We start from the raw sequence: 27786 nt of genomic DNA, 5'->3' as shown, positions 1-27786 counted from the left end.
GTTCTTAAATTTCAGACTTCTTTCATGAATATTCATCAACCTGGTCTTAAATTCCAGACTTCTTTCATGGATATTCATCAACCTGTTCTTAAATTCCAGACTTCTTTCGCGGATATTCATCAACCTGTTCTTAAATTCCAGACTTCTTTCACGGATATTCATCAACCTGTTCTTAAATTCCAGACTTCTTTCACGGATATTCATAAACCTGGTCTTAAATTCCAGACTTCTTTCACAGATATTCATCAATCTGTTCTTAAATTCCAGACTTCTTTCACGAATATTCATCAACCTGTTCTTAAATTTCAGACTTCTTTCGTGGATATTCATCAACCTGTTCTTAAATTCCAGTCCCCCGTTTGGTCAGTAGTAAGTTTATGGACTTAAATGTTTAAATATGGGGATATATTCTCTGCACTGGATAGAACGCAAGTACCCCATGGTGTAGCTTTTCCGGCGACAACAACAACATTTCAACTATTCTAAGTCTGTGACCTCTACCATTCTAATCACTAGACAACAATTTGTCCCACAGTTTAACCATCTAATTAAAAGAATGAAACTGCATCAACTAGTGGTGCAGTGGATCTTACTGAGTTTTAAATTTATGACGTCTTATCTCACATCCTTCAGAATTCAATACGAAAACATGAATGCACCACATTGCAATAAAGGAAGTAGCGGAGATATATGTACGTGAACGAAATAATATATTTAATTTAACGCTATCTAGTGAATGGTACCACAAATAAAAATCCATAAAAAGTTCATACTCGGTACATTCAAGATTCAGACAATTATAAAAATAACTACAGTATGTCCAGAAACCATTTCATTATTATAGAACACAATTTTAAATAAAGTACTGTCTTATTAACAGGAGCGCAACTGTGCGAGAGGGTGTGATTATATTTTTTATTAATTTGATTTGTTTTGTTTTTGTATTGAATTTCACCCAAAGCTACTCAAGGGCTATCAGTGACTAGTCTTCCATAATTCAGCAGTTAATAATCACCACCAACCGCCAACGCCAACACTTGGGCTACTCTTTTACTAAAAGTGGGATTGACCGTCACATTATGACGCCTCCACGGTTGAAAGAGAGAGCATGTTTGGTACTACCAGGATTTGAACTCGCAACTCTCAGATTACGAGTCGAACGCCTTAACGCGCTTGGCCATGCGGGCGACATAATTTGTAAATATAGTACAAGAGAAATGGATTTCTTAAGAAATGTTATTTATTTTTTTATGAGTAAAGGGTAGCACTTTTAGTGTATAAAAATATTACAGTGCAGCACTTCCCAAAAAAAATCATTTTTTTATAAAATGTTTACTTTTTTTCAATAAGGTATGAATACCACGATTAGTAATTACTAGTTTTTAAAAATAGGAGGAACCTTCCAAAATTTTGTGAGCTTCAATTCCAAAAAAGAAAAATCACTTTGAGTTTAATTTCAGTTGCAAACAAACATATATTTTTGTTTGTTTGCTCATTAAGCGCAAAGCTACACAAATAACCTCTATGTGACGTATCCACCCAGAGTAGTATCGAAACTTACTTTTAGCATTATAACTCATACTAGCCCTCGTACTTTACCCCTGAGCTAACGGTTGGCGATCCAAATAAAGACTTAAAATAACTAAAAATATATTGTAATATGTTAAGAAAACAAGGATACCAATCCATCTGCACACACTATGGCAAACAGGAAATCTAATTTCAGAATTTTGTTTATTAAAAATAAAAGACTTATTACTTGAAAATGTAGAAGTTTTAATTTTTACCAATGCTTTATTGGCCATCTAACGTACGGTTATTGAATTATTTCATGTGAAGCCTCTTTCTTCTTACTTTGTTAGTGTCGTATACTTGTGGTATTAAAAGGATATTTTCTTTTGCCAAGCATTGGTAACTTTTATTCTCACGTGTGTTAATCGATTTACCGGTGTGTTGTGACCTTGAAGGGATCAAGACCTCTTGCTCTTCCTTTGACTGTAAATATTTAAACCAGTTATTCTCAACTTGTGTGCCGCGAGAGATTGGCAGGTGTGCCGCGTTGTTTTTGAAACACATTCAACTTTCTTGGGATTTTACAAGCAAGTCGAACACATCAGTTAATAAAAGCTACTATAGAAACACTCTGAAACCTTCCAAAACATTCGAAGGTTTTCATTGAACTCGAGCACTGAGAAGTTCATACTTAAACTTCATTCTCGACTGCAACGGTTCGACTGTTAGTTTAATTGTGGCGCAACAAGCGCTTCGTACGTCATAAATGATGCATCAAACAATCAAACTGGATTTTTAGCACTGACTGAAATTAAAGCCAGAGAGGCTTCTTACAGTCGATGATGAAATGCGAGCTTGTTTGTCTACGTTAGAGCCCCGCTTCAATTTGATTTGCTCTCGGAAGTAGGCACAAGCGTCACATTGAAAACATATGTAAAATTAAAAAGTTTTGATTTTTCTGTTATATCACAAAATCGTTAAAAAGCCTTAGAACGACACTCACGGTCAAAACAAGCAATAGTATTGTCAATGTGCAGATGACATTATTATCGCTTGCTTTGGCCGTGAATGTCGTTCTAAGGCTTTTTAAGTTAACTATTCTGTGTTACGTGTATCTAAACGTGATGCACAATGGCATTATTATCGCTTGCTTTGGCCGTGATTTTCGTTCTAAGGCTTTTAACGCTTGCCGTGTAACGTGTACCTGAAAAAGCCGTTAAGGCTTTCCAGGTGTGCCGCGAAAATTTTCAGATTGTCGTAGTGTGCCGCAAGTCAGAAAAGGTTGAGAACCACTGTTCTAGACTAAGTTATCTAACGACTATTTGACATAAATACATTCTTGATATCACAATCTAGGTGATAATATTTAGCTATATGTAGACTGTTTAGTAAGATAACCCTATTAAGTAACTTTTTTAGAATATAACTACGTTGTTTAATTTACTTTTTTTACTTTAATGCACGAGCTTTTTGGCTTGATTACCTAAGCCTACTACAGATGCGAGACATTTAATAAACAACAGGATCTAACGCAATAATTGTTGCTTGTGGTTCGAGTTGTTCCGTCAGATCCTGATGCTTGTCAAACGTCTCGCACCTGTAGAAAGAAGGCTTAGGTAACTGAACCGAAAGCTGATATATTAAAGTAAAAATAAATTGAAAAGCATGATGATAGTTTAAATAAATTACTTAACACAAATATGAATGTTCACGTTAAAAGTTACTTCACTCTGGATATTCTTGTTTTGTGTCGCGTATTTTTTGGTAAGAATAAAATTCGTGGTTTGTTGTATGATGTGATGATAATATATGTGAAATGTGTTTTTCAACTATTGGGAAAAGTAGAGTATTTCAGGAGCTATTGATATCAGTGGCGTCGCTAGGGGGGCAAAGGGGGAATCTGTCCCCGGGCGCAGCATCGGGGGTGGGGGCGTCAAATTGATGTTACATAATTAGGAATGAATTTCAGAATGAAATGTTTTCCCCTCTTAACCAATTAATGCCCAGTGTCCCATATATGGGAGTTGCAACGTCATGTGTTGCCACAACTTGGTTGTGATTTGGTGACGTTATATCATAACGCTGTCTAAACGTTGCGAAAACGTCAGATTGCAACGTCACTTCCTGACGATTGATGGACGTTGCTATGTAACGTTGCCACAACGTCGTAATTGGTCACATTTTTCTATTAAGTTGTTATGTAACATTGTGTAAACGTTGTGAAATGTAACATTATATGCTGTAAATCAGTAATCAGAATGCACATTACACGGATACTTCACCGAACAAAGCCGGTAAATTGTCTGTTACTTGATCCAGTTTTCGGAATGATACCATGGTCTCAGCGCCCTGTCCTTCGGGAGTATTTGTTTGTTTTTGTTTGTTTGTTTGGGAATTTCGCACAAAGCTACTCGAGGGCTATCTGTGCTAGCCGTCCCTAATTTAGCAGTGTAAGACTAGAGGGAAGGCAGCTAGTCATCACCACCCACCGCCAACTCTTGGGCTACTCTTTACCAACGAATAGTGGGATTGACCATCACATTATACACCCCCACGGCTGGGAGGGCGAGCATGTTTAGCGCGACGCAGGCGCGAACCCGCGACCCTCGGATTACGAGTCACACGCCTTACGCGCTAGGCCATGCCGGGCCTCCTTCGGGAGTAACCGAACGGCTATAACAGATAATTGAAATGGGAGTTTAACTAACTTTACCAGATCCCCGCAAGTTTGGTAAAGCTGGAAACGAAGCCAAGGAAATCTGACTGAAGTATCTAAGCGAAGACAAGAAAATCTAACATTGGACTAGATTGTGAATAGAAAATCTAACACTGAACTAGATTGTGAATAGAAAATCTGACACTGGACTAGATTGTGAATAGAAAATCTAACATTGGACTAGATTGTGAATAGAAAATATAACACTGGACTAGATTGTGAATAAAAAATCTAACACTGGACTAGATTGTGAATAGAAAATCTAACACTGGACTAGATTGTGAATAGAAAATATAACACTGGACTAGATTGTGAATAACAGATACGAGTCCGAACTTTTCGCACCTTTTCGGTATTTATCTTAAAATTGAAACAGGTGACCAACTGAATTAACGGCTGATTTGGAATCTGACTTACCAGGAGACCAAACGTAAAAGAACTGATGTCCACTACTAATGAGAATAGCTTGAAACAGAGATGCATTTTTATGGGAAGCTCCTATGATACAAACTTGGATGGCTTGGAGATGTTCAGTGAAATAATGGACTGCCAAATGCTACTTAAGACAAGGACTGATGTTAAGCTTTCGACACCAGAGGACCTGCTTCGCTTCATTGTGCAGTATGGGGATGATGTATTTCCAAATCTGAGAGTTGGTCTGCAGATCTTACTGACTGTTACAACATATATTGCCAGTTGTGAAAGGTCTTTTAGTGAGTTAAAACTTATCCTGTCTTACCTGAGATCACCCATGGGACAGGAAAGATTGTCAGCCTTGGCTTTGCTGAGTGTGGAGCGAGAGGTTACCGACATCATAAATTTTGAGGAACTAATCGATAAATTTGCAGCAGCAAAGGCAAGAAGAATTTCTCTAAAGTTACATAATTACATCCAAAACATTATATCAAACTATTTCTTTTACTTTATGTTAACTTTTCAGGTTACCATATCCAAAGTAATGTTTTAAGTTTTCGCAATGTTATTTTTGACTATTATTTTAGTATAAAATAATTCTGTATTAATTTTTTTATATACATTCTTATGTCTGATTCTGTCCTTCTCTGTTATTCAATTATATCTTCAAAGTATCATTGTTACCTCAAGTATTTCACTTTTTTCATCTTCTTCATACCCTAAAAATACGCCACGAAATGCAGGTTTTCATGTTCTAAAACTCATAAATTTCCAGGAAAGCATGACGGACTCCCTTATAGCTTACATTTTGTCACGAGGGGGAGCGAAAACTGACTTTGTACCCGGGCGCTGAAAACCCGAGCTACGCATCGGATTGATATTCAATAATCAAATCGAATAGTGCGTTTCTGTCAGTTTTCGTTATTTGAGTTATTTTCTGTATTTGTGAATGCATTTGCGGGTGTTTTTGGTATGTATTGTTACGATATATTTTATGGTTGAGTATTAATTTGATCATTTGTTATGTCAGATTGTAGTTCTGAGTTTTCTTTTATTTTAAGGCTGTATTTATTTTTTGAGTGAGATATTTGTTTACTGTGTAGTCGGGCACAAACTGCTGCTATATATGTAAGTTTTGTTCTTGGTACCAGTAGGAGTGGTTGGTGTCTTAGTGAAATAGTTGTTGTGCCTGGTTTCTTTCCATGTGTTGTGTACCAGTTTCTATGGTTAGGTTATTATTGTGGTATCTGTTGCAAATTCCTGTTTTAATTTATTTGTATTTTAGACAGCCTTTGTAACCGTGACAACAACAAAGGATTTGATGTTCTTTCAGATAAACTGAGTTATGGTTATCTCCATCACTCCTCACAACTTCGTGGGAAATATTTACAGACTGCCACAACGTATGCGTAACCTTGGAAATCAAAACGCTGCACCATGATAACGTTTAGTGATTTTACTTCTTTTACCAGAAATATCTCATACTAGAAAGTAATACCATGAGACGTTAGACACTAGATATCCTATCATTCGTGTGCGTGTACTTCAACCATGTTGGTTTCTTTTTGTGTGCTGAGGCACTTGACTCGTAATTTGAGGGTTGCGTGTTCAAATCTTTGTCACACCAAATATGCTCGCCCTTTCAATCGTGGGGAGTTATAATGTTACGTTCAATCCCACTATTCGTCAGTTAAAGAATAGCCCAAGAGTTGGCGGTGGGTGGTCATGACGAGTTGCCTTCCCTCCAGTCTTACACTGCTAAATTAGGGAAGGCTAGCACGGATAGCCCTCGTGTAGCTTTGAGCGAAATTCAAACCAAACCAATTTCATGTAGAATCCATTGTGGATCTGTTCTCTTTCTTGCTGTAGTGTAAGCTTATAATTGCGAATATTTTGGCGTTAGATTTGGTTCCCGGATGAACTGGATGGAAGCCGTCTTGAGGTCATTATTTAAGAAGAATTTTCAGGTCAGCCCTCTATGTTCTTTTAACTGGGATTCAGCCATTAGCTAAACGTTTCATAGCAAACATTCATGGTGTTTGGTTTGCCTCGCTTGATTTCAACCACCAACTGTGGTTCTTTACACGTGCCAGGAATAACTTCTGTGGTAATAAATGTTTGTGTTCTTTTTGTTTATCATTTCTTGTTGCTAAGTGTTAGGGTTTGTCTGTGTTTGTTGACAGGTTTCTTTGTCTTTTAGACGTGTGTGCGTGTGTTTTCTTACAGCAAAGCCACATCAGGCTATCTGCTGAGTACGAGTCCACCGAAGGGAATCAAATCCCTGATTTTAGCGTTGTAAATTCGTACACTTATCGCTGTACCAGTGTGGAACTGTTTAGATGTGAACAGTGTAAAACCTTTATAGTGTTTACGCTGTTTCATGTGCCAGTGCTTGTGTATCAGTATCCAGGGTGGTACTGTTATCTGTGTCATTATTGGGTGATTTAAATTATTATTTGTATACATGTTTCAATTTGGCTGTGTATTATCACCAGTCGTCTCGACAGCAGAACTTTTACGTTTATATTATTCATTATGTTTTATTGTTACTGTCAGTGCCAGTGAATTGTTTGTTTTCATGGGCTTTCCTTTTTTTTTTACTACAATGATTAAAGAATTTAATTCACTACGTAATTTTAACTTGGTATTTAAGCCAATTGAGCCTGGCATGGCCTAGCGCGTTAAGGCGTGCGCTTCGTAATCTGAGGGTCGCGGGTTCGCGCCCGAGTCGCGCCAAACATGCTCGCCCTCCCAGCCGTGGGGGCGTTATAATGTGACGGTCAATCCCACTTTTCGTTGGTAAAAGAGTAGCCCAAGAGTTGGCGGTGGGTGGTGATGACTAGCTGCCTTCCCTCTTGTCTTACACTGCTAAATTAGGGACGGCTAGCACAGATAGCCCGCGAGTAGCTTTGTGCGAAATTCCAAAACAAACAAACAAATTAAGCCAATTACGTAATTTTTTCTTTCACAAAGATACTGTGTCCACCGATGCTGAAGTGATGTCACGTTGCGTCTCGACTGATTTCCCGGTCTTGTGTGTCAATAATATTAAGCTGTATGTTTTTCTCATGTTGGAATTGTCCTTGTCGAAAATTACTGAAGGTATTTCAAAGTCACAACCTTCTTCGCACTATGGATATCGAGAATGTAGTACTCGGTTCAGTCTATCTGAATGTTGAACAAACAAGGTCACTGACGAACAGTGGAAAGAAGATACCCCTAAAATTAATTCTACATGTAATAGTTTTTAGAAAGTAATGCTGAGGTGTGTCTTTCTTCTCTTATGTCCCTCACCGGAATCCTGCGCAATGTGAAGTACAGAGGTATGAGCTTGTGAATATGCCGCCATTCAAAGCTACTCACGTGGTTTCACTAAACGCCAATGAAAGTCTTTTGTTCACGTGCATGCAGTGTGATGGATACTGAGTACAACAATTTATTCATGTGTTGACATGCGTAAAGTAAGGTAGTAGTATTGAATTTGAAGGCTAAAGAAACAAGAACATAAATTACAAAAGAGAGTCAGTAAAAATTTATGTACTCTCTAGGTATGGTTAATTAGTCTATGAGAGTAATTGTATGTTATTTTTAACGTTTTTTTAAAGCTTAAAATTCTATTAAAAATATAAAGCCAGTTAACCACGTAATGTCAAAAAACGACACGGTAATTCATCTTGTTGCCGGAGGGTGAGTAGGTATTAGTATTTACATATGTAAAGTAAGTTTTTGGAGAAATTAAATTGAAAACAGTCAAGAGAAAATGATACATTCACCTCTGAAGATTAAGTCTTAAATTGTTATTAATCGTTAAGAGCTACTAAGGTTTTAGTTCAAGTGACTTATCTGTAAATTATTATATTTTACCAATATTTATTCTTCAGTCATACTTCGAGTGGGTTCCAGCTATATTAATGCGTAATTCAAGTTATGATAACCTAAAACGCAGCTGTAGTAAAGGTAAGAGCTAGTAGTTTAAAGACCACTGGTTCCTTGTTGCCTATCTGCTATATTGTATTAAAATTTCTATGATCTTGTAAAACTGAAGCCAGACAATTACATTTCCGTCGGAGAAATTTGCCAATAATTTCCAGGATAACATTTTAATTCTTTCAAAGCTATTAAAAAAGAAAAGTAACATAAGCAACTCTCCACACCTCAGATACCTGTTATATTTTGACCTATCTTAAAATGAAAGCCGTATCTAACTAATCTCTGGCCTTTTTTTGAACCTATAAAATATGGTTTAGCATGATTAAGAAATTGATAAGTACAATGTTATTTCCCATAGAGTGATCAGAAGCAGGAAACTTGTTTGTTTTTTTTTTACAAAACCAGGAGAAAATAACTTTTCCATAATCGTACTTAAAGGGCCAATTTCAGTATTTTGCATACATTTAACATAGCTTAAAAGAATCGCTGCTTTCAGTCTTAACTTTACTAGCCAGCTGTTTCTAATACTTATAAATAAGCCCTAATGGATTTTCTAATTAGGGATCTGAAAACTGGTCTTTATTAACCAAGTCAGTATTCAGATTCATTAATAAGTTGTATTCAGTTAGCCTTATATGAAATTTGACGTCCTTTTTTCAGTTTATTTTAGTGTTTTTAAAGACATTTTGAAGTATCTTTAATTTAACATGGAAGACCTATTCAAGTATCACAATTTAGGCTTAAGTTACTTTGTAATCTTAAACAGTTGTATATGATACGTTTTCATCATGTAATTCAACTTCTCTAGCAAGTAATAATATTAATATTATTCCTTGAGTTTCCTTCCTCAAATATTAGCAATTACTCTTAAAATAATCAACATTTCATTAAAAGTAATAGCCCCTAGATTATATCTATAATGTGTGGGTAATGTAAGGTTCGATGGAAGGTAATTCCTTGTGATTTATAGAATAACCATTACTGTTTCAAGGAAGTTTGTAATGAGGCTAGATGAACATTTTGTTAAGGTTAAAATGATTTGCAATGTTGAACTTTATGAAATTGAGTGTCTTTTAAAATTTGTTTAAATTCATTATTAGCATGAATAACTGGTAAATTATTAACAGGCTTGTGAAAAGCATTTTACTTTTCAAAAGGTTCTTAATTGTAATAGTTTAGAAGGAACAAAAATAATGTATTTACATTTTACAGTACCTTTCTAAAGAAGCTTGAAACATGCATGTGCAGATAAATAAAAAAATCTTTAATGTATGATATATTAACCAGTATTTAAGTAGCATAAAACAACAGCCAGGCTTTAGTTTCCTATATAGTTAGAATTAATGTAGCTTAAACACTTCTTCTGTTTATGTAAACAGAATAATGATGTAGAACCAGAAGTAAGTAATGTTGTTAGTTCGTACGTAGTAATGTCTGACAACTAAGTTGGAAACTTTTATTTTGCAGGAAACTTTTATTGAATGAATAAAAAATAATAGATGCTACCATATGATAACATTTTGTAATTAAAGCAGGCTTACCCCAGGTAACATTGTAGCTTTAAATAATTAAGGGAGAGGCATAAAGCTGGAACTATATTTTTATTTAATCCAGATAAAGCACACGTGAGCAGGCATTGTTGTGACTAGTTATACAACCATCTGTCACACCTTCTTATAAGTTGTGTACAAGGAGAAATGTGTAACATCATGTATAACCTTTCCAAATGCTATATCATGTTATGTGAGTTAAGTAGCTTGTAACTGAAACTAAACAAGCTAGTTGTGGCTAAGCTACTATTGATACTTGGTATCCCCTCTCCAGCCATTGATAAAGAACAGTACTATTAATGAAAACTGCTGGCCACTTGCCTTTCTTCAGGTCAACAGTTCAAAGGTAAAGATGTTGGCAGATAACATTAGTAGCTTTGTCACAAGTCAGAAATAAACTAACATGGGTAAAAGGGTGGTGGTTGGTGGCAACTGGAGTCAGACCCACGGTTCTTGAATGATCAGGTTACTATTTGGTCATGCCATCTATAAAGTTCAATGACAGTGTTTCAAGTATTTGAATAGTTGGAATAATCATTTATATAATAATAAGAAGCAATAGTTTTCAATTATCAAATTATTTTTGTGGCATTAATTGATTTAACTCTGAGTAATGGTTAATTTTACATAACACACATGAATATTGATGTTATCAATATTTATAGGTAATTAAATCGGTTGTCGAGCTCTAATTTTAATTCTTCGTAAAGTAGTTTCTTACTTTTCGTAGTTCTGTAAGCTTTCCATCCAGTCTGTTAAACACAAGCTTCCCAGTCTCACAGAATGTATCAATCATTTATTCTTTTAGGTTTTATCTTCCCTCTTATCTTTTCTTATTTGTGTTCATCTTAAGTGTAATTTATTTTTAAAATTTTTAATCCATTCTATTCTTTTTAGTCAGTAATGAGTAATTTTTATCTTCAACATTTTATTTTTTTTGAAAAACGATTACTATCTACTTTTGTTCCTGTGAAATGTACTTATCTTGCTTGTACTGTGTATAATAATTGTTCTAACATGTTCTTCGTAACTGTCTGTAAACATTTTAAATTGTCGTAAATCAGTTAGGTGTTTAAATTTTTTGAAATCAAAACACCCATCCTTATAATATTGTTACAAGTACTTAAACTGACAGAACATTTAAAATAGTATTACTCCTATATTGTTTTTTCTCTACATTTCTGGTGAATATTGTAGGTTTTTAAGTTGAACTTCATTTTCATTATTCTGTAGAATTGGTGGAACAACTGGTGCTATTGTAACATGTCCATTAGAAGTAGTGAAAACAAGACTCCAGTCGTCTGTTGCAAACTTCAGTAATGTGAACGTAACACCAGTTCCTCCCAGCCCCGTGGGTAGGTTGAATGGTGTTAGCCACCAGTGTCAGCTTCACACTTGCATCATTTTAAGAAACTCTACCTCTGCTAGAATAGAAAATTCATTCTTGCCAGTTGTTAGTGGTGGTTCTTTAAACACTAGACAACAGCGATTTGGTATTTGGCAATGTCTCAAGTACGTTTGTTAACGTTTAAATATTAATTTCTGTGTTCTTATGTTTTTTAGTAGAAACTTATTTCATTGTTAAAAGTTTAAAATGAACTCTTGCCCTTTCTTTGTTTTGAAGTTTTGTTAACATGAACAAGTTGAAGATTCAGCTGTAACTTTGTTCTCACTGTATTTGTAATTGTTTTAACTTAGACTATGTAACATGGCATTCTTATGTTTCCATCTTTGATTTCCTCAGAAATTAGCAGGGATAAACATAATTTTTATGGAGCCACAAATTCTTAAACATTCCTTGTTGTGATTTAAGTTTTTAACTCTACTGATGTTTTGTAAATTGGTTAATTTGCCCAGTGTGAAAAGATATGGTGGAGTAGTGTGTCACCTTTCAAGTTAAGTGTTAAATATAGTCACAAAAACAGTATGATGACTACTCAAAAAAATTATATGAAACGTGCATTGTATTTTTTCACTTCCTCACAGACACATTGTACAGAATGAAGGTACAAGAGCACTCTTCAAAGGCTTGGGTCCAAACCTTGTTGGGGTTGCCCCATCTAGGTATGTGAACAATGTTTTGAACCTTAATGGTACTTTGATTATATGTTAAGTTTGTTTATAGTACCACTAAGCACTGTGGTTTGAACCATGATTTAAAATTTGTATGTTTAACAGTTGTAGGTTTGGGCAAACTGACATTTGGGCACACTCCTACATGAATAAAATGTTTAGCCATGATTAAATATGTTGTCTACACAATGGGACAAGCATACCAAATATGGTGACTTTGGTATATGCCAAAGTTAGTAAACTTTGTATGAAACTTGATAAATAAATAATAACTTTGGAGGAGAGAATAAGATACTGCCATGAAATATCTTGGAGAATAACTTACATTGAACACTGGAAAAAATTTTAATTTTTGTTGTAATTTGTTTATCTTGAAACCAATGTATCAATTTCTAAACTTTATCAAACATGACAGAGAATGGTTTCATTTATGTGTTATAGCAACACACATCTAAGGTAAGCATTATGTGTATAACTTTCCAAAATAAGTTTTCAGTCCAAAAATATGCAGTTTTCATAAATACTATCTGGCTTGTTAAAAGAACATACTAAGTGGTATTAGGAAAACATCTTAAAGTAACAATATTAAACCAATCAGCAGTAGCAAATTAACTAAGATAATGGGTAACCCAAAAGATCTTACTATTTAATTACATTTATTTAAAGTCTGCCTACCCAGCACCTTCTCAAAGACTGTAAGGCAATAATTTCCTGTTTATACACTAGTGAATTATGCTTCATAGTATGGCTTGGATTCATTTAACAAACTGTTAAACTGCTTATTGCCACATTTTTTGTATAGAACAATACTTGTTTTGACCAGTTGGTTAAATAGGTTTTAAAATAATTTTAAAGAACTTTGTTTAATCCTAGTGTGTTTAGTGGGTGTATACAAAATGTTAGGAAAGTAGCTTTACAACTGTGATTTAATATTGACAAATTAATAAGTGCAGAACTTGTAGGAAGTTGTTCTTGCATATACTTAATTTCTTGCAATTTTAATATTTATTTTCATAATGATGTAAAAACTGTTTATGCTGTTGAGAGCTCTGTTTAACTATAATCTTAACATGTTTGTTGTAATTCCTTTTAGAGCTATTTACTTTTGCACGTACTCTCAAACCAAGAGTTTTGCTAATGCGCACCTTACACCAGACACACCCTTGGTTCATATATTATCTGCTGCTAATGCTGGTAAGTTTTCTTATTAAATAGATATTTAAGATAATAATTTATTTAAAATAGTTTATATGCACAGAGAATCTGAAAATTTTTTTTTTTAAACACTGCATGCTCCTTGTCAGTTTATTATGCAATTTCTTGACAGGCAACTGTGACTGTTTACTTATCTGCTGTACTTTGAGTACATTTTCCTTCAGGCTAAGTGTACTGATGGAAATATCGCACCTGGACACACACTTGTCATACATTCAACTGTTAAGTACAGTTTATACCTGTTTGTTTCAGTGTATTGTTTTCCTTTCTTTATGTAACAAATAGTGCACTAATGTCCAAAGTATTCTGATATATTATACAATAAGCCATCTATACATTACTGCATTTTTCATTAGATATAAATAATATATAAACAACAACAAGGCTTACATCTCACTCATTGCACTAATATCAAAAGTATACTGGTATACTATATAATAAGCCATCTGAAATGATTACTTCTCGCTCAGGTTACTAAAGTTTCTTACGTTTGTGGTGTTTTCAGTTGTCTTGCATTTTGCAGTGATCTTATGTTTACATAGGATTTGGAAAATATAATACTAAGTTATTCAGTAGATAAGTTGTTTAAGTTACTAAAAATGTTAAACATTCTTTAGGTATTTCATTTAAATTTGTAAAATGTTAGTTGTCTTGTGAACTAGAACTTTGAGATTATTTTGGTTCATTTTTTTAAATATTTTAGACTATTGCAATAATATGTTGAAGGCAAACATGGCTTAATAGACTCGGGTACTTTATGGGTAATTGGATTTGGCTTAGATAAATTGTTTTAAATGAAACAGCTATGTAGCTACCTTTGGACCTCCCTATGTATTCTAAATATAGTTTCACTTCTAATTGTCACTCTGAAACAAATAGTTACAAAGTTTCAGATCTCATTGTGATATTTTCTATAATATCAACTGACCAATCATTGTACAAATATTTAACTTTGTCCTGCTGTTTTGACCAGTTACAAAGAGGCCATGTGTATAGAGATAGAAAAGGAAACTTGTAGATTACAGAGTGAAATTTTAAAATAAAAATTCTGTCTTATTATGTTTGACTAATGCCCCAAATCAAATAATGATGTATGTTAAGAAATAAATGTTTTATTAATCCTTTTTATTTATATTTAATGTATGGTTTAATAATAATAATAAAATATTGTTTTAACAAGTTTGAAACATTTTATTTTAAACAAATCCTATCTTTACAGGTTTCGTGTCTTGTTCTTTAACTAACCCTATCTGGGTAGTGAAGACTAGGTTACAACTAGACCAGAGGTATGCTTCTTAATATTACATTTAAGTTGGTTAGTGTTTGTTTTAAGGTTAACTTAGAAATGTTTATTTCATTAATATTCAACAATTGGACAAAAGTAATATTTTAAAGGATAATTTAAATTAAACATGTAATGTAATTTCCTACCCAACCATTAAATTTATTTTCCATTATGTTTATCCAGCTAAGGGAATCGGAAAGATAAGTGTCTAAGATGTGGAATCTAAGAGTATCAGGAATACACATGAATGAATGTCTTCAGGTTTAGGTACTTTTTTAAACAAAAATAAAACCTAAAGTCTAAGTAGCATGGACTTGTTAAAAATAGTTAAGTTTTATAAACATGAAGAGCTTAATAGAAATGTGACATTACAGAATTGCACTCCCAATTAATAATTGGGAATTTTGTTTCTCTTAGCTTTCAGTTTTTAGTGTGTAGCATGAAGGTTTATTTTAAGAAGTGTAGTCAACTATATATAATAATAGATACAACATTATAGTAATTTATAGCTTCAATCTCAAATGAATATCTCAACTGATAAATTAGAGTTTTTTTATAACACGAGGTTCACACTGCTTTTCAATTGCATATTAATTGGAGGTTTTCATAATTAAAGATTTACTAAAGCTCATTATCCAAGCTGCATATAAATATTTTGTTATTAAAGATTTCTAAAATCAAAAACTGGCACACTGCACAACCATGCAGTTATCAGTATGGTGTCTATATTTTAATTTCAAATAAGACTAAGCCTACACTGAAAAAACTTTTCAATATGCATCTTACAAATATTAACTTAGGTTCTCTCACATTTCGTACACACAAGTTATATTGTATTTATGGTACTGTACAACAGTAAATTACAATGAATTCTGTGTTCAACTTTTAATCTTTTTAATATAACTGACTTCACATGAATTATGAAATTTTACTGAATACAATTATTTTGTGTTTTTGATTGGACAACATGGACAACCTTGTATTGTACTCTTCCACCAAAGTTGATACTTTTTATTCACCCAAACATAATTAAGGTAAAAGACAAATGTGTGTTTTGGTTTTTTCATAGAACAAAATATTACTTTAATAAATACATGCTTATCAGTTTTTATTTGAGCATAGTAGTAGTTTGAATAAGTAAGGATGAAACACTATACATAACCTTAAGATCAGTCAATATTTTATTTGTAATAAAAACTTAATTCTATTAAATAGTAATTGCATATTTTTTATTTGCATAGGACATTTTCAAACGTTTCAACAAGATCCTGTGTTCAACAAATTTACAACACTGCTGGTATTCGAGGGTTTTACAAAGGATTAAGTGCATCTTACATTGGCATCTCTGAGACTATGATACATTTTGTAATATATGAGTTTGTGAAAGCAAAGCTGCAACAATACTCGTTTTTGACAAATAAAAAATTTCGTGATCCTGACCTCAAATCTAGTGGAGACTTCTTGGAATGCATGCTTGCTGGAGCAGTTTCAAAGAGTTGTGCATCGTCATTTGCATACCCTCATGGTAACTTTTTTTTTTTTTTTCTTTGTGTAATATTTCTTATTAACAAAAAAAGTAAAAGATTCAATTTTTCATTGTTTCAGTTTTGTTTTCTTAACAATTAAACAGAAATGTAGTTAGGTATGAAAACTCAAATGGTCCATTGCAACATTTTAGAAAGTCTTTTTGATACTTAGTTTAAAACTTATGAAATGTGAATTCTGTTTGAAACTTAATTTTTATTTATGGTGCTTCTTATTGCAAAATGAAATTTGTTAATAGTTACAACTATTTCTTTCTTTTATAGTATAACTAAACGGTATAGAATTGTATGTATCAAACTAGATGTCCTACATTTAAATGTAAATGTACTATTAATGAATTATTTAGTAAAGCAAGCTGTAAATCAAGTATTTCTATCATCATGTCTTTGTACGCCAAAAATTTGCAAAGGCTGTTTATAACATAACAATGTTGTCTACAAATAGCGATGTAGTTTTGGTGTCATGTGAAATTTAGCTGACTTAGGAAATTGGAGATTTATTTATATGGAAGAGACTTCATCAGTTCTGTTGTTTTTGTTTTATAAAAGTAAAATTATACTGAACTAATCATACACTAATTTCTTTTGTTTCTCCCCCATGTGTAGTTGTGGTAAACCTAAAGACTTATAATGCTAATAAGCAGGTTTCGATACCCGTTGTGGGCAGAGCATAAAGAGCCCATTGTGTAGCTTTGTGTTTAACATAGAGACACTGTCTCTTCTGAGAAGTTAGTAGAGTAAGTAGTTATATAGTAAACTTCATGTTTTGCTTGACTAAATCTTCGTATTAAACATTACATAACTGATTAAGATTGTAATACAAGTTTGTTGTAGTTTTATTAATATGACACTTGTTTGAAATCTGCCAAAATTACATTGCTCTACTTTTCGAATTCTTTGTACGTTTAAGACAAATTATTTTTGAGTGAGAAAGCAGTGTTAGTGAGTGTTTCAGTGGCTGTAATGTGTATATCTGTAGTGACGTAATGTGCCAAATGAATAGTGAAATAGTCAAATTGATTTCTTTACGAAGAGTATTCATATTTATCGTTAATATTTTGGTCCTTGTAGTAAGACTTAGGTTTATAATGGTGTTTATTACAGTGTCTCAGTACTCTGAACCCATAGGGAAAAATACACAACTTGTTTTTTATTTATTCAAATTTCATGCAGCTAAAAGCTATACACATTCTTGGCAAAGTATGCCAAAGTATACAACTGACATTAGAAATGTGCTTGTTTAAGAATATAACGTTTATTTTCCCTCTGGTCCAAACTTCTGGGATGCCCTTAAGTGTTTCTCGTAAAGAATTAGGGTTTGTAACTGCCATATGGTTAGAAGCATAAATCTAAAGTTTGAATAGCCGTTTTAAACTTCCCTTTAGTTATATTCAGTTGTTAGTTTTGTGTTGATGTTAGTCGCTTCAACTTTCTTGTATCCTTTTATTTTTAATTAAGACGTTAGTTGTGTAAACACCAGGAAACCTGGTTTATGAATAAACTTGTTAAACTACCTCTGAACGTCTGTAATGTTTTCTGTCAACATTATCAGTAGATATGGTAATCAAAGGTCTTCATTTTCCTATTGTTTTGTTTTTTTTGTAAAGTAGGTGTCGCTCGAATATCGAAAATCTGCTGATGTATGGTGTGTAGGAAAGGTGTTGGGAACCATTCATTTATTTATTGCCTGGCATGATGTCCGTAATGTAAAAGTCAATCAAATGAATAAATTTTATAACTTGTTACGAGTTTGTTTATTTGTTTTAATTAAACACAACGGGCTATGTGTGCTGTACTCATCACAGGTATCGAGACCCTGTTTTTAACGGCCTGAGTCTGCATACGTACGCTGTGCCATTGGGAGGCCTCTAAGTTGTAAACTGAAATCTTTTCAATTCAAAACTCGTGAGGAAAAATGTTTGTGGGATAATACTCGCTAACCTTCAGCCGATAGTATCAGATCCAACATTTGGATGACTTTGTATCATGGCAGGTAACAACTGCCATCTGTTATTAAACACCGCATATTCTACACCTGTTTCACAGTGATTGGAATTTTCCGACACTCATTGCGGTTGGCAACATTCTTTACGTATCGAATTCATATAAGCCCTGTTTTCACGAACCTGTACTTTAGACTTTCCAGTCTCATCTGTTACAAAGAGGATTTTCACAGTGTTTATGCAATGGAAGCCGGTTTCATAAGGCATATTTAAGACGAGCACCTACAATAAGTCGTGTCAACACTATCACTCGTTATTTTTAGTGTTTCGTTGTATACTAGCGCCTGTTGTACAGGTACATTTTGAAGAAGCGATAGGATCACCATATATCCTAGAATCCTGTTGCGAAAGTATTAATGATGGGGTTATTTCATTGTTTTTTAAACAGTCGTATGTGCTAATAAATAAAATTTGGTATTCTGAAAATTATTTCACGCGAGGTCGAGTTCAGTCTGCAGTTGGCCCGCACGGCCAGGTGGGTTAAGGCGTTCGACTTGTAATCTGAGGGTCGCGGGTTCGAATCCCCGTCGCACCAATCATATTCACCCTTTCAGTCGTGGCGGCGTTATAATATACGATCAATCCCACTATTCGTTGGTAAGAATTGGCGGTGGATGGCGATGACTAGCTGCCTTCCCTCTAGTCTTACACTGCTAAATTAGGGATGGCTAGCGCAGATAGCCCTCGTGTAGTTTTACACGAAATTAAAAAAAATAATAATCTGCGATATCATCAGCATGTGTTATTGGGTTATAGTGTGTTTGAGCCGTGTATTAAGTGTGGATCGATGTATCAAATAACATTATCTGTATATTAGAAACGATGAAAAATTAGTACAGTAGTTGTAAAGAGCCTGATTCGGAATGGTTTGATATCTACACAAATTGAAACCTTCGTCATTTTGTACATACAGTGGAGTTACATGCCACATTTTCCAGACAGAATGCACCAGATTTTATTGTACTTCAATTATATATTTCTTGTTACTGGATACGATTTTCGTGGTTTCTCAACTGTCTTGTTATAACAAGTTTTTCTGTATTAAGCAATAAGTGGTCTACATCATTATTTAAAATAACGGAGCATATTTTTAGAACTGAAATACTGAACGTAATTATACGACTTTCTTTATTTATAAAATTAAAGGATTCACTTTCATATGATTTTCGACTTAGTAAAATTTCTCGTTAGAGGTATCTATTTCGAAAAAAATATGGTATACATAATTATATTAAGAGTGAATTGAAAAATTTGTCGTCCCCTCCAATGGCTTAGCGGACTCGCTAGAAACCGGATTTCGATACCCGTGGTTGACAGAGCACAGATGTCCCATTGTGTAGCTTTGTGTTTAATACCATACAGACACATTTGTGGCTTAAAAACTTTGTAACACATTTAACATTCCATTATCTAGTTTGTATATTAAAAAAAACTTATTGAATATTCTAGCTAAAATAGTTTTTGTTTTCTATTAGCTTTGGTTTATTTGTAAGAATAATAAACTTTTCCATGTGAAACACTCATTTTTTAATTTTACTGAAAGGTATTAATTTAAATCATTCTTAAGGAATATTAGATCAAATTTTTGCTTGAAATACAAGATTACGCAAAAACTGCTTATCGTAATATTTCCGTATTTTTTCTTTTTTTTTCCACTAACCATTTTAGTTTTGCGCAGCAAATGTTTGGAATGTTATATTACCCTTGCAAGGAAACTTAACTGTTTTTAAAAACCAACTCTTCTCGTAAGGAGTAAGAGAGAGCCATTTTTGGCGCCAAACGGTGTTCTTCGAAACCTGAACTACTGTAATTGTGCTATTGGAATCTCTCCTTTAGCCAACAACATTTAGATCCGTCCTGCCTTAAATGACAGTTGATAATAGATAAATAGTTTTTAGTCTTTTCATGTATATCTTGTCAATGAAATATTTACATGTGCATGATAGATAAGTTTTGACCTAACATTAAAAGTGATTAATAAATACATGAAACGCTACAAGTCATCATGATCTTCTAATGACTGTTTGTATTTTGTAACCGTAACAACGTTGTTGTCGCGAATTGTTGACAGAATCAATGACCTACTTGATATTTGTCATGCATTTGTATGTTAATTACTGTTTACACTGAATGTTTTAAGAACTTGTGATCCAAAAGCATATTTATTTAAATATTTTAACAGAAAGTACTAATTTTAACAAAATGTATTACGTATGTTAAAGTAAAATTATTAATTCAGTAAATGTAGAAAGTTTATGATGATAAATAATTGTTTTTACGGGAATCTAAGATTAAAACGTAATCTTAACATAAAGGCCTGATATTTTCATTCATCTAAATTAGTTTAGGTTACTATATAGTTTTAGGATCCCTTTGAATTCACCTCATAAATATATATAAACCCAGGCTGTGTTTGAGCTGCAGCTATTCAAACACTGGATTACGCCTCAGTTAGATTAAAGTTTCAGTTCTTCGTTTCGACAAAAAAATATTTTGTGAAATCTGTAGTATATTTATTAAAGATGTTGTAAGTATAATTTTCCATTTTATTTTGAATTTACGATTACTTTATACATTGTTTTATTTTCCACATAATTATGGAACTTAGTTGGGTTTTTTTCAACCACCAAATGATGTGATATTTTAAGCTAAAATAACTGAGACGCATACGCTAATAATAGTAATAAATATAAATATATGAAGCTTTGTTGCAATCAAAGATGTCGGGTCAATTAGGAAATTATCTCGGGGCTTTATTTTCTTTACTCAGTACAGTAAGAGTATTTCAATGGTCAGTCACAATTCTTAGATTTCTTTATCAGTTTTCAACAGTTCGTTGGTTGAGAACAACATGGTTGCTTAACGTTTTACTTTCTAGTACTTAATCTTCTCAGTAACATATCAAACTTAAAATAGCACCATACTACTTGTAACAGTTAGTTAACCTTAAATAATTATGGCTGCTTTAGTACCGGGTGTATAACTTTCAGAAGGCGTTGTTTTCTGAGTAGATTATGGGACTCGTTAAAAAAAAATTAGTTCGTTGTCAGCTGTTAGGCTAAAGCACGCAGGCAGTATTTTAGGAAGAAGTTAAAGAACTCTGGGAAAGGATTACTAATAATTAGGAAAAGTTCCGATTTAAAAATAAAACTAATAATAATAAAAATAACTGCAAAACGATTGAAGAACTGAAACTGACTATGTAAAATAAAATATGTTGATTAAAAAATGCACGTAAATTAGAAACCAAAATAATGTATACATCAGAATTGGTTTATCTGCTGTAAAACTTCAAAATCATAATGTAAATGGTTAACAATATTGATGGTCTTATGTGCATTTGCTTTGGTTTCAATATTTAATTGTACCAGATTCCTGACAAAATTTAGGCACACTTTGATACTGATGTTATTAGAAAAACTAAATTTCACTAGAGAAAAACTGTTTACAAAGCGTTTTCTTTGAAGTAAGAATGTGGTACCTAATATAAACTCATACACTTAACAACTGGTACCAGTATTTGAACCAGTTCATATTGTGTCACCAGATAAAGACTTGTGTAGGGATTAAGTTTCCATTGTGTTTTTAAGGATATTTTTCTAAGAATTAGGTGTTTTTTTTGTCTCCAACAAAGGTGGTTAGGTAATGTGCAGTTCTGATATGAATGACAGGGTTTATTGTTGAATTCAAACTTGTGTGAGAAAGTGGAACATCCGAGTCAGAAGTAACTGTTTTAACCTGTTCAGTGGCATAAACGAGGTAACTGAGGACGAGTTAATTCGTTTTAAATAATACCTAACTTCAACGCTAGATGTCAGTACCATACATGCATTTGACCTACTTACAAATTGTTTCACTTTCGATCCAAAATGGCGTCACGAAAAAAATACAAAATGAAAAAGCATTAGAGTTGTATTGTAGCAGCTGAAATACTTGGCAATCAACAGGTTAAAATTGAATGTGGGAATGATTATTAAATGTAAGGCATTTCTATGGTTACTGAATTCTGGTACTGCACAATGTTGATGTATGGGTTGCAAGTTTAAAGACAGTGGTCATTTAATTTGTGAAACTTTTAGTGAATTTGGTTGTGCTCATAAAAGAATGTGGAGCCTTAGTAAAGTCATCTTTCATATGGGTTCACCAAAGGCAGATAAATTTATCAGAATGTAACCATGACTAAATTATAGTAGTTAGGAACAGTGAGTTTCTCTAATTTAAATTTCAAAGAAATTCTCACTTCTTTATCTAAAACTTTTGTATGGAGATTTTGTTAATTTAACTGGCTTATAGAGGTTGTAATTTTTTTTGTTTTAAATAAATTGGGTTTTTTAATCTACTAGTTGGCTTTAGTAATGTAGGTTCTATCATTAAGGAAAATGACCTTTATCATTTAAATCAGTTAGCGATACTGTGGAATGTAAGTCTCAATGAGTATTATTGTCTCAAAGTTGAGGTTAGAACAGCTAGACCACTACAAGTTTTAAACAATGTATTTGTCCCCTGCTGGTACTGCAGTAATTTTATGGACTTACAAGGCTAAAATCAGGGGTTTGATTCCCCTTGGTGGACTCAGCAATAGCCCAGTGCAGCTTTGCTATAAGAAAAACATGCACAATGTATTTCTTTAAATAACTAAGATGGTAATTTTATCAAAGAGAAGGGAAGCTGATTTGTTTTTAAGACATTTTGTTTATTATTTGTAATCAGGAAATTATAGTGAAATAAATTTATAATAGGCTTACAGTTGTGCTGAATGTGTTTTTTATAATAGGCTTACAGTTGTGCTGAATGTGTTTATTTTAGAGGTGGTGAGAACACGACTTAGACAGGAAGGAAGCAAGTATAGATCCTTCTTCCAGACTTTGCTGTTGGTTTTCAAAGAAGAAGGTTACCATGGGCTATACCGAGGTTTAGCTACTCAGTTGATGAGACAGATTCCTAACACGGCCATCATGATGGCAACGTACGAGGCTGTAGTGTACATCTTGTACAGAAACACTTAATATGTGAGGAATTTAATGGATGTTTTTGAAGATGATGAAACATAGTGAAAATGACGGGTCTTCCAATGGTTCTAAAATGAAAATGTTTTGACTTGGAATATTTAAAGGATTTCTTGTATGTGCACATCATTGTATGTCTGTGAATGTTGGTATTTCATGCTAATAATGAAATATTTCCTTCTTGTGTGAAAACAGAAGACACAAAACTGAATGTCTTGTACTAACAGATGTAACAAAATATGAACTGTTATTGTGGTACGACATCTAACATTATGTTAAACTACCTCACCTTGTGCTTAACTGTTGAATTCTAGAACATAATTTCTCAAACATTTGCATTAAAATTACCTATAGTTTATAGTGTTATAGTTAATGTAAAGGCTTGTCTTTTTAAAGCATGGTGAAGCCTGATTTCCGACTTGTGCGACTAGTTCAGTAAAGTTTAATGTTATCAGTTTCACTTTTAAACATACGATCCTTTTACCAAAGACTGTTTTCTAAAACGAAATACAAAACTTTTAAAAGTATTAGTGTGATTTAACATTGATTTATAAACTTTTAAATATTTTAAGAAGTAATACTGGAATATTTTTAATTGTTTATGTAGGTTAATATGCATATAAGGTTTTATGTAACAACAGATTTGCAGTTCTTCACTGTCATATTTAAGTTCCTAAGAGTATAAGTAATATTAACTTTCAGTATTGTTTGCTTGCATCTGTCTTATGTGTTTGTACAAATTGGTGAAACTGATATCCAATGAAAATAAGTTGAACAGTTTGTTGTTGTTTTTTAGTGCTGTTAACAAATATTCTTGTTTTGCAGTCTTAAGTTTCTTTGAGCTTGTTGTAATAAATTACGTTTAACATTTAAGTTGTCGGAGAGAGTGGTACTTGAATGTTCTATATTTCATTTTCAAATGTTGTCATTAAACTTTCACATACCACTTGTATCTGTTAAGAATAGAACAAGTAAAACATTAAGATATTTTTTCATTAATTTCACCTCAGAATACGTATACAATATTTCTTAAATAGCTACTGTGATTTATCAACATTTGACTGTTCAGACACATTTCCCACATACAATTTCAAATAACTATACTTGGGAAAATTATCCAATAATTAAGAAAGCATTTCTTATCACATGTAACTTATAAGCTTGTCATTTTTATTTTAACAATAAAACAAAATAATTGTATGAAAGTTTAGAATTATCTACTTTGCAACTTGGATTCCTTCAGACTTTGTATAATTTTATTCCTGTTGGACTAGTTTATTAATTTTTGTCTAATTTTAAATACATAGTTAAAGAAAAATGTAACAATAGTTTGTTTATAATAAAACAGTGTCTATATAGGATATACATTTAAGGGGTTAGAACATAAACATGGATTAAAATACTAATTTGTTTGAAACGTGTGAGAGGGGGAGACAGATAGCAACAGTGTTGTGCTGTTTCCATGAATAATGTCCAATATTATTTATATAAATGTTTGTGTTGAACAAATGTAGCCATAGTGCAAGTTAAAGTGGAAATATTGTTAAAAACTGTCCTTATTGTTCCCTTCTTACCACCATGAGAACGTAAGCCTAAACTTTTATTTTGTAACCATCTTGTTTTAATTTTTAATACATGTTTTTCATAGTAGTAATTCCTGCATGATTCAGTTACTAAAGTTTTCTATTAATAAAAATGTAGAAAACATTTAAAAATTTAAAGCTCTTAAAATCTATGCATGGAAAGTTTTTATAGAAATTATGTAGAAGAGATTCAGTCCATATTAGGTCAGTGTATTTGTTAGTTGACTAAACTGTTTGAATTTTGTCATCATGACACCCTTGTTGACTGATCATTTTTGATCAGTATAAAACTATTACAAGTATGCTGCATATCTTAGGTCTTTACTGGTATGTGTATATTTATACTGTGTAATTTTATTCTGTATCTATTATTATCCATTTCGTAAAGATACTTGTACTAAGTTTATGCACTGTACGTAATTATAAAATAGTGAAGCATATGATAACTGAATTTTTATTCAGTTTTAACTATGACCTCAAAACATGTTAAATTACTTGTTTTGTTTTGAGCATGTTAGTGTTGCAAGATATTTCATGTGAACGTTGATAGAAGCCTTTTCTTGGATGTAGTTGCACTCAGGTTTGGATCTTCCAAATAAACATGTCAATATATTTTGAAAATGTCTTTATAAATATTGACCATGAAATTGTGTAAGCATTTCCCTATCTTATGATAGTATATTTCATATTGGTGATAATTAGAAATGTTGAACATTTGGCAGTTCATATCTTTGTCTATTTGTTGTACAGGTTATTAAAAAGTACTGAGGCTTTACCAACTAAAACACCTTTGTCAAAATTATATTTATATCTAGTATTAGTCTTTAGTAAATGGCCCTAACATATTCTGAAGTGGTAATATTATTGTTTGTAATCTCTTCAATTTTTGTATTTTTTACTCAGTTTTGGATATTTTGAGCATAGTTTGTGTGACACTGTGTATCACTTGGATGTGAATTTCTCTTGAATTGCTAGTAAGATGATAATATGGGAATTTGTGACCTTGTCTGCAAACATATTTCAATCTTTTCATGAAATAAAGTGCTACATAGTTTCAACTTAAGAAATGAACTTCTTCACTAAGCATATGAATTCATTTTTTGTTACTAAAAATCTTAAGATAAAACAGTTTTTAAACATACAAAACATGGAAATGTTTATTTACCTGTGAAATATTAATAAATTTTAACATCCTTGTTAATCTCGGTAAAATTTTCGTTTGATGTCAAGAATTTCAAAATATTGTTGGCAAACAAAACTTTGGAGATCAAAATGGTTGTACAGTTGTTATTTTGATTTCGTGGATTTCAAGTGTAGCAAGTACACAGTAAATATTTGTCATTTTTAATGTTATCTGCTTCCATAATTGTTGACAGATTTCTCGGATGTTATTTCAATCCATGAAAGCAGATCTGGTTTATCATGAAGTGTCATCTTTCTAGATATACATATTATATATAGATAAATTCTTCCCTAATGCTTGGACTTGTGTATTGTAGTGTTACCAATTTAAAAATTATACAATCTGAAACCAATATTTTATACATATCTACTGGATACAAGGATATTTTATTCTAAGCTGCCCAAAAATGTGCCTTAAAAGCTATAAGGAACAGAAAATAAACTGAAAATTAAACAGAATTACTGTATTTAGTGTTGTATATTTGGCTTATTTAAACAATATTTTCTATTGTTAAGATTTGATAATAGTAATATTTTAAACCTGGGAATATTGAAATCTTCTTGTCTCAGTAGGTACTTGGAGGGCTTGTCATAATTCATACCTTATGGTAGATGCACCTAGAACAACTATAGTGTAGCTTTGTGCTAAAAACAAAATTAATTGCAAGGGAAAATTTCATTTTTATAAATTTGTTAGTGGAACGTTTATACTAAGATTTGTTTAATTTCAGACCTAGTCAGAATCTAAAAGTTGTATCAACTAAAATATACATTTTATAACGTACTTTTTTCTATGAGTGATATATGAAGTGAAGTTCCTTTTAGTTGACTCAAGGCCTCGTGCAGAATTGTATTTCAAAGGATGAAAACTTCAAGTATTCAACCTTATGAATATCAAACTATTTATATTTACATATGTTCTATAGTTCAAGAAATAACAGATTGGGTTGGGGAAAATTTCTGCTTATGTAAAAATAATAATATTAACTTTTAAATTGTCCTTTCTAGTGAAATATTGATTCATTAAGAACCTTTTATTTATTTAAAACACAGATTTTAACTACCTTTAGATAACTGTTTGAGCTTGGTGTTTCATATTAATTATTTAATTTTATAAGTGATTTAAATGCATTCAAATTTAAACGTATTTAAAGTTAACTTTGGTTAGCATTATTGTCGTTTCAACTTGGCCCACAACAACATTACTAAACTGGGGTGTGTTGGTAATACGAGCAGGTTCTGTTAAATGTATTATTATATATTGTGCCTTGATAAGGGAAACCTGTAAAGTCATAAATATGAATTAATTGGTCACAGAAATACTGTTGGACAATATAAAGTATAGTACAAAGTTTTGGAAACTATCTTATACTTCCATACCATTGCTCAGAAGATAATGTTACTATATGTTGAACTTTAATATTATGTTAATAAATTGTCTTGTAATTTTAGGAGTTTTGAAAAATGATTCTATAAATTGTACAGCATTTTTATATACCTAAGTCACTGATGTACAGTTGTGTAGTAAAAATAAATTTATCTATAGAGTTGTGTGTGGTTCTGATCCGTTGACTCATTGTTCGTCGAAAAGAAATATCCTTTTATTCTAATAAGACTGAACGTTTACATTTAGTACCCTAGCTTACGTATTTACTTGTAAGGGCTTTATCTCATCATTGCTATGTGTAATATCATATTATAGACTAAAACTATACAACAGACAAAATATGCAAAATTGGTTGGGATTGTTAAATCGATAGGGGCGTTAGAAAC

The 27786-nt window shown here is 32.5% G+C and overlaps 1 protein-coding gene across 2 annotated transcripts; it reads left to right on the top strand.

The window, feature by feature from the left end:
- Window positions 1-8056: 8056 nt before the first annotated feature.
- Window positions 8057-27566, top strand: LOC143251911 (solute carrier family 25 member 36-A-like). Of its 2 annotated transcripts, XR_013028707.1 has the most exons (8): window positions 8057-8329; window positions 11356-11634; window positions 12109-12186; window positions 13289-13389; window positions 14630-14696; window positions 15937-16220; window positions 16846-16976; window positions 23049-23187. XR_013028707.1 is itself a non-coding variant. In XM_076503266.1 (7 exons), exons 1-7 carry the CDS (start codon window positions 8289-8291, stop codon window positions 23246-23248), a joined length of 1050 nt encoding a protein of 349 aa, XP_076359381.1. In that variant the 5' UTR covers window positions 8063-8288; the 3' UTR covers window positions 23249-27566. The 2 variants fall into 2 exon arrangements, 1 of the variants encoding a protein (XP_076359381.1); XM_076503266.1 differs by lacking the exon at window positions 16846-16976 and having other exon boundaries at window positions 8063-8329; window positions 23049-27566.
- Window positions 27567-27786: the final 220 nt, after the last annotated feature.

The sequence above is a fragment of the Tachypleus tridentatus genome, chromosome 6 (assembly GCF_004210375.1).
Source record: "Tachypleus tridentatus isolate NWPU-2018 chromosome 6, ASM421037v1, whole genome shotgun sequence".
NCBI classification, from domain to species: Eukaryota; Metazoa; Arthropoda; class Merostomata; order Xiphosura; family Limulidae; genus Tachypleus; species Tachypleus tridentatus.
The sequence above is the reverse complement of the archived record's forward strand: the minus strand, read 5'-3'. Positions and strand labels throughout refer to the sequence as shown.

Excerpts from the sequence above, each read along its gene's own strand:
- LOC143251911 (XM_076503266.1), top strand. The coding sequence starts at position 8,289 with ATGTCAAAAAACGACACGGTAATTCATCTTGTTGCCGGAGG. Across the intron at positions 11,635-12,108 it reads GGTATTTGGCAATGTCTCAA|ACACATTGTACAGAATGAAG; the intron begins GTACGTTTGTTA and ends ACTTCCTCACAG. Across the intron at positions 16,221-23,048 it reads GTCATTTGCATACCCTCATG|AGGTGGTGAGAACACGACTT; the intron begins GTAACTTTTTTT and ends TGTTTATTTTAG.